Source organism: Podarcis gaigeae (genome assembly GCF_964106915.1).
Source record: "Podarcis gaigeae genome assembly, chromosome: 4".
Lineage (NCBI taxonomy): Eukaryota > Metazoa > Chordata > Lepidosauria > Squamata > Lacertidae > Podarcis > Podarcis gaigeae.
Genome location: NC_139677.1, coordinates 106,837,156 through 106,850,251, shown reverse-complemented (window position 1 = coordinate 106,850,251; position 13,096 = coordinate 106,837,156). Strand labels below are relative to the sequence as shown.

General features: G+C 42.0%; 2 protein-coding genes across 2 annotated transcripts in view; both read left to right on the top strand.

Moving 5' to 3' along the window:
• Positions 1 to 13,096, top strand: part of LOC310843327 (uncharacterized protein) — a 153,589-nt gene that overhangs the window by 13,542 nt on the left and 126,951 nt on the right. The gene's annotated exons all lie outside the window — the stretch shown is intronic.
• Positions 640 to 13,096, top strand: part of LOC310843463 (uncharacterized protein) — a 34,241-nt gene continuing 21,784 nt past the window's right edge. The window contains exon 1 of the mRNA XM_083736906.1: positions 640 to 851. Within this exon, the coding sequence (XP_083593032.1) occupies positions 825 to 851 (27 nt within the window). The 5' untranslated portion in view covers positions 640 to 824. The remainder of the gene's footprint in view (positions 852 to 13,096) is intronic.

Genomic DNA, 13,096 nt, shown 5'->3' with positions numbered 1-13,096 from the left:
CGCCCTCTCCGATTGCATGGAGCCCGGACAGCCCCGTGGTTTTCCCCGGAGCTGAGGGTGATGAAACAATCGCTGAGACGGCTAGAGCGCCGGTGGCAGATACCCCATTCTGAAGCTGACCGGATACGGGTTAGAGCTCAATGTCGAGCCTACCAAGTGCTGATAGCGATGGAGAAGAAGACTTTCTTCACCGCCTCTATTACATCTACGGAAAACAGCAGCAGGAGACTCTTTCAGGTGGTTTGCAATTTAGCAGAACCACCTGCTCCATTAGGGCCCAGTACAGGCCACATGATCTCCTGCAATGATTTTGCAAAGTTTTTTGCAGACAAAGTCGCTCAGATTCGAGAAGACGTAGACTCCACCGTGGGAGCAGGGCGGGAGAGTGCTAGAGTCCTGTCTAGTCAAGTTGTGTGGGATCAATTCCAATCTGTTACCCCCGAGGATGTGGACAGGCTGCTTGGACGAGTGAAACCAACCACTTGTCTCCTTCATCCTTGTCCATCCTGGCTTATAAAAGCGAGACGAGAAGGGCTGGGCGATGGGCTTCGTGGGGTGGTGAATGCTTCCCTCCATGAGGGAGCCTTCCCGGACCCGCTGAAAGAGGCGGTTATTAAACAGCTTCTTAAAAAACCATCTTTAGATGCGGCCACGATGGCCAACTATCGCCCAGTCTCAAATCCTCCATTCTTGGGCAAGGTGATTGAGCGAATGGTTGCTGAACAATTCCAGGCACGCCTGAAGGAAGCGGACCATTTGGATCCCTTCCAGACGGGATTCAGTCCTCAACATGGGACTTGAAACTGCCTTGGTCGCGCTGGTTGATGATCTCTGGTGGGCTAGGGACAAAGGTGAGAGCGGCGTTTGATACCATCGACCATAACATCCTTCTGGACCGTCTTGAGGGGCTGGAAGCTGGGGTCACTGTCATACAGTGGTTCCGCTCCTTCCCCCCGTGCTGTGTTCAGAAAGTGGTGGGGGGGTGAGTGTTCAGACCCCTGGGCTCTCACTTGTGGGGTGCCTCAGGGATCCATCCTCTCCCCAATGCTTTTTAACATATATATGAAGCTACTGGGAAGGATCATCAGGGGGTTTGGGCTGGGTGTTCATCAGTATGCGTATGATACCCAGCTCTACCTCTCTTTTAAATCAGAACCAGTGAAGGCAGTGAAGGTCCTGTGTGAGTGTCTGGAGGCAGTTGGGAGGATGGATGGCAGCTAACAGATTGAGGTTGAATCCTGACAAGACAGAAGTACTGTTTTGGGGGACAGGAGGGGGCAGGTATGGAGGACTCCCTGGTCCAGAATGGGGTAACTGCGCCCCTGAAGGACCAGGTGCGCAGCCTGGGAGTCATTTTGGACTCACAGCTGTCCATGGAGGCACAAGTCAAATCTGTGTCCAGGGCAGCTGTTTACCAGCTCCATCTGGTACGCAGGCTGAGACCCTATCTGCCTGCGGACTGTCTCGCCAGATTGGTGCATGCTCTGCTTATCTCCCGCTTGGACTACAGCAATGCGCTCTACAATGGAATACCTTTGAAGTTCTACCCAGACACTGAGGTCCAGCACCGAGGGCCTTCTGGAGGTTACCTCACTGCGAGAAGCTTAAGTTACAGGGAACCAGCCAGAGGGCCTTCTCGGTAGTGGCGCCCTTCCTGTGGAATGCCCTCCCACCAGATGTCAAAGAGAACAACAACTACCAGACTTTTAGAAGACATCTGAAGGCAGCCCTGTTTAGGGAAGCTTTTAATGTTTGATGTATTAGTATTTTAATATATATATTCTTGAAGCTGCCCACAGTGGCTGGGGAAGCCCAGCCAGATGGCCCGGGTAAAAATCATAAATTATTAATATTATTATTATCATTTAATTTTCTTTCTCCTGTAGTAACCTATGTTATCCATCATTTGAGAACCACGATATTGTTCTCCCTTTGCTCTTCTTTCATTTTTATCATGGTTTTTGAACTCTAATACTTTGAAGGAGCGAGATTTTAATTTCATGAAGTGAGGCAGCTCATCCTCTATTAACAGTCGTAGCTGAGATAGGAAGACCATGCTGAGGGTCTGGAGGGAGTGTTCAGATGGGACTTAATCTGGAGGGAGAAGCTGTGGGAAGACTCTTCTTCTGGGGTCTCCTTCCATTCGGGAGGGGAGAGATTTTCTAGGAAAAGGAAATTTCTGAGTCAGTAAAAAGGACTCAGATGATCCCCTGGGTCTGGCATACAAAGGAAAATACCTTGGGAGTGGGACTGCTAAGAGAGAGGGGAACCGAGGAAAAGTGGCCCCTCGCTCACGGACCAAAGTATGAAGCCATGAAGGAAGCTGGGCTGTCCTGTCATAACTAGGGAAGGGAATGAGAGAGAAGCAGCAGAAACAGAGTTAAGCCTTTTACCATTTATTCTGGATACCTGAAGTGTGACAACTGATTATGAGAGGAGGGAGTTTAAGAGAAGCTGTGCCTGTACAGTGGTACCTCGGGTTAAGTACTTAATTTGTTCTGGAGGTCTGTTCTTAACCGGAAACTGTTCTTAACCTGAAGCACCACTTTAGCGAAAGGGGCCACCGGAGCACGATTTCTGTTCTCATCCTGAAGCAAATTTCTTAACCCGAGGTACTATTTCTGGGGTAGCGGAGTCTGTAGCCTGAAGCGTATGTAACCCAAGGTACCACTGTAGTACCTTGTTTAATCCTGTGACATTTAGCTTAAGTAATAAGTTAACGTCTTCCTGACAGAGGCCTTCCAGAATCTGATTCAGAGCCAAATTTGGAGAAATATGTCACACAGACAATTTCAGAATGGATGGGAGAAAGCAAAGATTGGTTGGGAGCTGTTTCAGAATTAGATCGCGTGAAAATTGAGAACGGAATTAGCCAGGAGATGTTTTATTAACACTAGTAACAAAAAGAGTGAAGGACGCAATCCTTCAGAACAGTTTTTGAAAAAAAATCATGTGGTTGCCGGACAGAAAGTAGATATTTTTAGAGAGATTCCACTGAAATTGAGACTTAGAAGAACCAAATATAGATATTTAACAATAGCACTCAGGAGAGCTGACATTAGATATAAATGGGAATTCCCAGAGGGCATTTCCTTTACATACACGAAAAGGAGATACAGGCTAACATCAGAATTTCAGAGAATCCTTTGACATATACAGGAGAGACTTAGATTCCAACTGCTGAACGGCACATACGGTATTCTGTTAGAATGGGAGACGAAAGATGAAGAGGTGAAATTAGTTATGATTAAATGGGCACAAGATATAGGTCATAATATTATTGTGGAAGATTGGGAAAGATTATGGAAAACCGATTTAAAATTCACAGATTGTTTCTTGCTGAAAGAAAATTATATGATGTATAGATGGTGTATGACACCAGTGCAGTTAGGAAGAATGAACAAAACCAGCTCAAATATGTTTTGGAAGTGTAAAGAAAGAGACGGGACTTTTTACCATATGTGGTAGGATTGTAATGAAATCAAAAAGTTTTGGGAAATGATATATAATGAGTTGAAGAAAATGTTTCAATTAACATTTGTTTAAAAACCTGAAGCATTCTTGTTAGGGATTGTAGGAAAAGACCTGCCAAGGAAACTGAAAAATATCTTTATGTATGCGACAACGATGGCAAGAGTCTTAGCAGCACAAGGATGGAAGAATGAGGAAATCCCGACTAAAGAACTATGGCCAGAGAAATGGATGGAAATCACAGAATTGGCAAAATTGACACACAAACTATGTGACAAGGATAACTGTGATTTTAAAGATGAATGGGAACCCTTTAGAAAGTACTTACAGAAGGAACAAAATGAACTGGACTCTTTGGCAGGTTTTGAATAAACATTTACAAACTTTTTATTGATAACATTTAGATAGATAAATTAAGGGTCTGTACAGTTTTGCAACATGCAGAAAATAACATATGTTGATAAACCAGAGAGAGGAGCTGAGGGAAGTCTGGGGGGGGGAGGGGAGGGTGGGTCAGTTTTTTTGGAGAGGGGAAAAATAAGGGGGGAATTTAAGGATGATATGTATTTTGATAAAATGTTATGTTGAAATTACTAATAAAAATATTTTTAAAAAACATTTTGAAAGTGTGTGTGTGTGCGTGTGTTTACAATCAAGCAGTGTATACATTTTATGAAAATTACAATACATTATAACATTATATAACATAAGCTATTATGAAAAAAATTAATAAAATAGCGCACTTTCTTTCGGGTTGTGTCTTCCTGAAGTTCCACACCTCTGCTGGGTGGAGAGGAAATGGTCTCTCCGCCTTCATCTCAGCTCCACAGCAGTTCTCTCAAAAAGACTTGGCACTCCAGAAGGCGGAACTCAGAGCCCTTTATAACATAAAAACACAATCAATCAAGGAACTTAATAGGAAAAATTGGCTCCGAAATTGATCTTTAAAGATGAATAAGGAAGATTTTTGGCAATTGAAATACAAGCCCAAGGAGAAAATTTTTTGATAATAGGGATTTATGCACCAAATGAAGGGAAGTCAGAATTTTTTAAGAAATTGCATGAGATTTTAATGGACTATATGGACTATAATTTAATCATGATGGGAGATATGAATGGAGTGGTCTCCACAAACATGGACAAAGCACAAAGACAGGTGGTCTCCAAAGACGGGAGACTACCAAAGACCTTCTTTGAAATGACTGAAAACATGGACATATTGACATTTGGAGAACAAAGAACCCTCTCGAGAGAGAGGGAACTTTTTACTCTGAAGCAAAAATGACATGGACAAGAATTGACCAAATATGGGTAACTAGTGGGATGGCTCCAAAGATAAAAAAAGTGGAAATCTGCCCAAAGACTTGCTCCGACCATAACGCCGTAAAGATGGAGATGAAATTAACAACAGCTGGCTCCTTCAGATGGAGGATGAATGACAGCCTATTTAGAGATGAAGAGGTTTACAAAAAGGCCCAAAAAACTTTGAGAGATTATTTTGAGATAAATCTGAAAACAGAGGTGGAGAAGAGAGTAATTTGGGACACAAGTAAAGCCGTGATGCGAGGTTTCTTAATACAACAGAACTCTATAAAGAGGAAGAAACAAAATGAGAAGAAGGATAAGATTCTGGAAAAGATAAAAGAAGGAGAAAAGAAATTGAGGCTTAAACCAAAGTCTCAGGAGATTCTGAGAGAAATCAAGTTTTATCAGACGCAATATATGGAACTGATGAATCAAGAGATAGAATGGAAAATTAAGCAAATGAGACAAAGGACATTTGAGTCCGCAGATAAGTGTGGGAAACTTCTGGCATGGCAACTGAAGAAGAGACAAAAATTAAACACGGTTACAAGTTTAGAGGTGGAAGGAAAGAACATTTATAAACCAAATGAGATTAGAAATTGTTTTCAGAGCTATTTCAGAAGACTCTATTCACAAGGGCCGGTGAACGAAGGAGATATAGATGAATTTATCAAGAAATATGGATTACAAAAAATTTCACAACAAAGTAAAATGGTTTTGAATCAGAAAATAACTGAACAAGAAATAGAGGGTGCCATTCAAAATATGCAATTGGGAAAATCTCCAGGACCAGATGGATTGACTTCCAGATACTATAAAGCTTTGAAGGAATGGTTGGTACAACCTTTGAAGGAAGCCTGTAACGAAATTTTAGAGGGGAAAAAGGCACCTGAATCGTGGAAAGAAGAGTAGTAGTATTAATAGAGTTGTCCTCCCAAACTCTGCCTACTCTCCAACATGTTGCAGAGAGAAATTGGGACCTGCGACTTTTGGGGCCACGCTCCTGAATGAGTCACGTAACTCCCCGAGAGCAAGGACCCCCCAAAATGGGCGTCTTTTGGGGCCACAGTTGGATAATGGATGAAAATATACAGTTATAATAGGCTAAGATATAGAGTAAAGATAAATGAAAGAGGGTAAGGATTTGCTGAAATGTTTTTGTAAATGGGAATACAAAAAGGGGAGGTGTGAGGAGGTCAAGGAAACAAGTAAATGAGCCCAAAGATATTGAAAAATGGATATATTTTCTTTTTAAATTTCTTCTTTTTAGCTATTTGTTTTTGTATTTTGTATCTCTTTTATTCTTTTTTTCTATGTCTGTTTTTTAGTTTGTTAATCTTTGTTATAACTTTCTCTATTCTGTAAGCCTATGTTTTCTTTTTGTAAAACCTGAATAAATATTTTTTTTAAAAAAAAATGGGCGTCTTTTGGGTCCACAGTTTCACGGGAGCCCAAACAGGATATCCTGGGAGCCAATCAGAAGCCAGGGTGGCTTCTGGAATTGCAGGACGTCCCACTCAAAGCAGGACAGTTGACAGGTATGTGAAGACCGCCAAAGATGGAGAGTCCACAACCCATAGTGCAGGCATCCCCAAACTCGGCCCTCCAGATGTTTTGGGACTACAACTCCCATCATCCCTAGCTAACAGGACCAGTGGTCAGGGATGATGGGAACTGTAGTCCCAAAACATCTGGAGGTCCGAGTTTGCCTATGCCTGCCATTAATCACTTCCGGTCGGCGCCAGCGTTTAATGGCGGTCCTTGCTTCGAGCTCTGAAGCAGGACTGCTCCGCGAGTTTGGGTCTGACCCGCTACGGCGAGCGGCGGGCCCCTAAAATCACAGGCGCTGAAGCCTGTGAGCAAGGAGATTCGGTGGGCACCTTTGCGCCCCCCGGTACTGGGAAAGAGCCTTTTTAAAGGCTCCGGAACGGCATCGGGAGTGAGCGCGGTGCTGAGAATCGCTACCCAGCCCGCGGAGTGAAGCCACGTCGCCATGAACGGAGAGCGCCGATTCCTTCCTGAAACTACAAATTGACAGCAACACCCGTGAGTAAGAACAAGAAAATAAGAGATTTAACGGGATATCAAATTTTGACATTTGGCTGAAAACGGGAAAGGCAAAAATTAAGGAAGTCTGCCTCCCTGAACTGCATGACTAATAAAGCAACGAAAAAGCAAGCTGTATTTAAAAGAAAAATCCCTTTTTACTTTGCTAAACCTGACATCGAACGTAGACCTCCCCCCATCAGGCAGGAGAAGGGGGGAAGAAAAATTGGACTTTGCTTAACCTGCTTTAAAATAAATTCGGACTGGAAATCTTGCATTGCCGAATCCCCTGGCCAGGGTTGCCTGAACAGCGATCGCCTGAAAGCGATCTGTCAGATTGATCTAGGATACAAAGCGGGACTTTATCTGATAGAAAATAACAGGACTTTAGTGGATTTAAACTGTTGCACTTCAGATGGAGACAAAGTAAGGATTTACAGTTGGACTTTTGGAACTTTTCATCGCTCTATGTTTCCTTGCTCCTTTGTTGTTTATTTCTATTTGGATACAATTTGCTCCCTCTAGAGGATTAAAAGGGAGACAGTTGCATTGAGGAAGAAACAGTGGGATTTTCCACTTGTAAATCTTTCCTGTGGGAACGACCTTGGGATATGAGCACTCCAGTGGACGAAATATCTACTAGATCCAAAACAAAGCAAGCACAAAAGAAAAGAGGTTCCACGTCAGGAGTACCAGCTGTACAGGAAAAAGTAACAACAGCATCAATGGAATCTATGACACAGGCACTGATTAAAATAAATCAATCTTTGGAAGTACTGACAAAGCAGTCTACAGAGAACTCTAAAAAATTGACAGAACTGACAGCGAGATTGGACTTGAACACGACAACAATATCATCTAACACAGATTCTATAAATAGATTAATACAAGAAAGTTCAGAAACAAGGAAAATTGCTGAGAGTGCCAAAAGTACTGCTGAGGAGACAAGGGAAAAGTTTGTGCCAATTGCAAAAAAAGTAAGTGAACATGATGCAGCTTTGGCCTTAATGGAACTGGAGAGAAAGGGGAAAAACCTGAAATTAAGATTGGTTCCTGAAAATGAGGGGGACAGCCTTGTGGAATTCCTCACAGAGAATTTCGAAGAATTTTGGCATGATGATTTGGAGAGAGAGGAGGAGTTTGTGATAACTACAGCCTTTCGGCTCGGCAGGAGACAAGGCAAGAAACCAAGGGATTGTCTAATCACATTAAGATCCAAGGAAGAGAGAGATAAAATATTGAATCTACATTTTCAGAAGGCACTGGTGATTCAGAATTGTCAAATACAGATCTTCAAAGACATCCCCAGATACATTTTGGAGGTGAGAACCCTCTTTAAAGATCTAGTCGACCTGCTAAAGGAAAATAACATCCCATTTAGGTGGGAGTTCCCACAAGGACTGTCCTTTAACTTTAAAGGGAAGAAGATCAAAATAAAGACAATTCAAGATAAATAACATTTTTTGGAGAAATACTTCGAGGATCTACAAAAAGGGACTGTAAGAGAGAAAGAACCAACGGATATTGCAAACTTATCATTTGGACTTAACCCAGCACCAACCGAGGAGGAACAAGAGCTTGGAGCAGTCGGTGGAAAAGATACCCAGTAACAAAATGTCTCTGCAACTTCTGAGCTGGAATTGTAATGGTCTTAACCTTCCCTGAAAAAGAAACCAAGTTTTTCATATTTTAAAGAAAGAACAGTTAGACTTAATATGTTTACAAGAAACCCATATTGCCAGGGTACACAGGAAACTTTTGACAAACAAGAGATTGGGACTGGAATTTATCTCATCAGATAAGGTTAAGAAAAGAGGCGTGGTGATCTATGTAAAAGAAAAATTGGCACCAAAAATTATATTTAAAGATGAGCAAGGAAGATACCTGGCAGTTGAAATTCAAATTCAAGGAGAAAAAGTTTTGATAGTAGGAGTTTATGCGCCCAATGAAGGGAAGGCCGAATTCTTTAAGAAGTTGCATGAGATCTTAATGGACTTTTTGGATTATAAAATCGTTATGATGGGGGACATGAATGGAGTCGTCTCCACAAACATGGATAAAGCACAAAGACAAGTGATTTCCAAGGAAGGGAGATTACCAAAGACTTTCTTTGAAATGACTGACACCATGGACCTTATTGACATTTGGAGAACAAGGAACCCTCTGGAAAGGGAGGGAACTTTCTTCTCTGAAGCAAAAATGACATGGACCAGAATTGACCAAATTTGGGTTTCTAGCAGCCTGGCACCAAGAGTTAAAAAAACAGAAATCTGCCCAAAAACCTGCTCCGACCACAATGCAGTAAAGATGGAGATGAAACTAACAACAGCTGGAACCTTTAGATGGAGAATGAATGACACCCTATTTAGAGATGAAGAAATCTATAAGAAGGCCCAAAAAACATTGAAAGACTATTTTGAGATAAATATCAGAACAGAAGTGGAGAAAAGAACAATTTGGGACGCTAGCAAGGCCGTGATGCGTGGTTTCTTAATTCAGCAGAATTCTATAAAGAGGAAAAAACAAAATGAGAAGAAACAAAAATTTTTGGAAAAAATTAAAGAAGGAGAGAAGAAACTCAGATCTAAACCAAAGTCTCAAGAGATCTTGAGGGAAATAAAGTATTATCAGACGCAATATATGGAATTGATGAATCAAGAAATAGAATGGAAAATAAAGCAAATGAGACAAAAAACTTTTGAGTCGGCAGATAAATGTGGGAAACTTCTGTCATGGCAATTGAGAAAGAGGCAAAAATTGAACACCGTGACATGTCTGGAAGTGGATGGGAAAACCATCCACAAGCCGAATGAGATAAGTAATTGCTTTCAAAGTTTTTTCAAGAAATTGTATGCGCAAGGGCCAGTAAAGGAACAAGAAATAGAAGATTTTATTAAAAAAATATGGACTACCAAAGATTTCAGAACAAAATAAAAGGATTTTGAGTGAGAAAATTACAGAACAAGAGATGGAGGGTGCCATTCAGAACATGCAACTGGGAAAATCACCAGGACCAGACGGTTTGACCGCTAGATACTACAAAGCGTTGAAGGAATGGTTAATACAGCCATTGAAGGAAGTATGCAATCAAATTTTGGAGGGGGAAAAGGCTCCTGAATCGTGGAAAGAGGCATTTATTTCACTTATACTGAAAACAGAAGTTGGAAAAAATCAGGTTAAAAACTACCGCCCTATATCATTGTTGAATGTGGATTATAAAATTTTTGCAGACATTTTAGCAAAAAGATTTAAGAGAGTGCTGTTAGGGGAGATTCATAAGGACCAAACAGGCTTTCTCCCAGGGAGACACATGTCAGACAATGTGAGGAATATTATAGATATTTTGGAGCTGTTGGAGGTGGACATTAACAGAAAGGCGGTTCTGATCTTTGTGGACGCGGAGAAAGCCTTTGACAACATCTGTTGGAGTTTTATGAAGAAGAATCTCCAAGGGATGGGGGTAGGCCAAGGTTTTGAAAACGGTATAGGTGCAATTTATTCTGAACAAAAAGCAAAATTAATTGTGAACAATGTGGTAATGGAGGAAATACCAATAGAAAAAGGTACACAACAGGGATGCCCAATATCCCCCTTACTTTTTATATCTGTCCTGGAGGTTTTGTTAAACATGATTAGAAAGGACCAGCTGGTTAAAGGAATACAGGTCGGAGCTAAACATTATAAATTAAGGGCATTTGCAGATGACTTAGTTTTGACTTTGCAACAGCCAGACACTAGCACTAAAAGAGTATTAGAATTAATTGAGATATTCGGTCAAGTAGCAGGATTTAAATTGAACAAACATAAAACAAAAGTGTTGGAAAAAAATCTAATAATGGAAGAAAAAGAGAGATTTCAGAGTGAAACTGGTTTGGAAATAATGAAAAAAGTGAAATACCTAGGGGTGAACTTAACATCTAAGAATGTGAACCTATTTAAAGATAACTATGAAAAATGTTGGACAGAAGTAAAGAAAGATCTAGAAATATGGTCTAGGCTCAGACTTTCCTTGTTAGGCCGAATCGCTGTTATTAAGATGAATGTATTGCCGAGAATGTTGTTTTTGTTTCAGACATTACAGATTTTGGACAAGATGGACTGTTTCAAGAAGTGGCAGAATGCCCCTTCCGATCTTCAGGAGGAGGGGGGGTTGTGGGATCACGACCCCGCCCACACTCGCTCTCGCGAGGCTGGCGTCAGCCTCGCGGGAGACAGGGATTCCCCCAATTAGCATACCCTGTGGTGCCAGCCAATTGGCTGGCGGCAGGGGCGGGCCTTCGTAGGGCCACTTAAGGTCAGGGCAGCCCCTGGCTCGCCCCCTTTCTTCCCTGGAGACGACGCGGTTTGGTTTCCCTCAGCTGCTGTACCACGTGGAGCTATCTCGGAAGAGGCTTGCCGGCAGGGAAGTTTACCTTTCGTTATTCCTTTCTCCTCTACGAGTGAGCGCTGCTTAATTCGCCTTTATTGCGCTGCTCTCTTCATAATTGGGTACTTTGGCTGAATTTTAATTGATTGGGGTGCCTGGGGGGTGACTGCATAGCCATTCGTCGTTAATTCCGCTGGTGCGTTGCTGTTTGTGTGTGTGTTTATTGTTCCCGTGGTCAGCAGAGGTGCTTCAGAATTTCCTCATCCCTCCTCCTTTGCTTCTCCCCCTCTCTCCCCGTGGTTTGAATGCTCTTTAATCAGCTGATTTTACACGGTCTCCGTTCTGCCCCCTTGTTTCTCCCCTCTCCCCAGCTGATTTTAAACAGTCTCCATTCTGCCCCTTCATTTCTCCCCCTCTCTCCACGTGGTTTGACTGCTCCTTAAACAGTCGACTTTAGTCAGTCTCCGTTCCGCCCCTTCGTTTCTCCCCTCTCCCCACGTGGTTTGACTGCTCTTTAAACAGCTGATGTCGAACAGTCTCCACTTCTCCTTCTGTTGTTTGTGGACATTGTAATTGATCCCATTCCCTGTTTACCCTCCCCACCAGCTTGTTTTTAAAGCGGGTATTTTACTTCCGTGTCTGCTTGGGTCTTTAATTCCTCCCTGGGCTCCGTGCTCCTTCCCCCACCTCCCTACCCCACTGGGGCTGCATTCTGTGGTTGTCATAGAAACGCTATTGCTGTTACTCCATTAAGGAGGCTTTTGTTGCCTGCTGGCTCTTTGTGTTGCCATAGAAACATCTTTGTGTGCTGGCCGGCAGGTCAATTCACAGCTAACGAGCGATAATTAGGGGCATTGTCTCCAGAGGCTGACCTGCTATACGCTGTTGCATAGTACTGAGTTCGGTTCCTTGTTCCCCTGCCGGTCGCCATTTTGGGAGGCCACGTGTGAAGCTGGGGCAGCCATTTTGTTTAAGGGAAAGGGGCTGGCAACCGCATTTAAAATTTTAAATATTCTTGCCTTTGATTTGTTTTGAGTTTATATATATTTCCCGTGTTTCTAGGCTCTGATACACTCAGGTCTTCTATCAGCGCGCCTCTAAGCCACCAGCAGGGGAGCCCCTGCCAGTGCAGTTCGCTGGGACTGAGCATTAACCTTAAATAAATAAATAAATAAATAAATAGACAAATAAATAAAAAATAATAAAAGCCTCATACTTACGCTCCTAACTACTAATCAGTAAAAATCTAGAAGACAATACTAATATATATCACATCTGCATTTGGCAGCTACTGTTTATTTAGCGTTTTGGTGAACAACAAATTTCTATTTTAAGTTAGGTTGGTTCCCGTCTTCTGCGGTGGGTTTAAGCGAATTCCTGGCGAACACTGCCATCTAGCGGCAAGAAGTATAATTGCAGCATTTTGTGAAGTACATTTCAGATCCCTTATTTACAGCAACAGCCAGTGATTGTGGACAGATCAGGTTGCCTGTTTCCCATTGCGGTTGTTGATTATAAACAAGAATTATATAAATAAATAAATAAATAATTAAATAAGTAAAGATAGATAAATATAATAAATAAATAAATAAATAAATAAATAAATGAATAAATAAAAAATAAATAAAAAATTGTTTTGGTAAAAAGAAAGGTAGAAAACAATAAATAGACAATAAATAAATAAATAAATAAATAAATAAATAAATAAATAAATTCCCGATTTGTATAAAACTTGACTGCCCCCCCCCCAAGTCACTGCTTTCGGCTTGGACATGGAGAGCAACAGCAATCCCCAACAAGCTCAGCGTGGTAACGCCCTGGTACCAACAGACCCTTGTAACCCTCAGGCCATGGCCCAGCTCTTATCCGCGCTGCAAGCATTCTACGCACAGTGCAGGACACCCATCA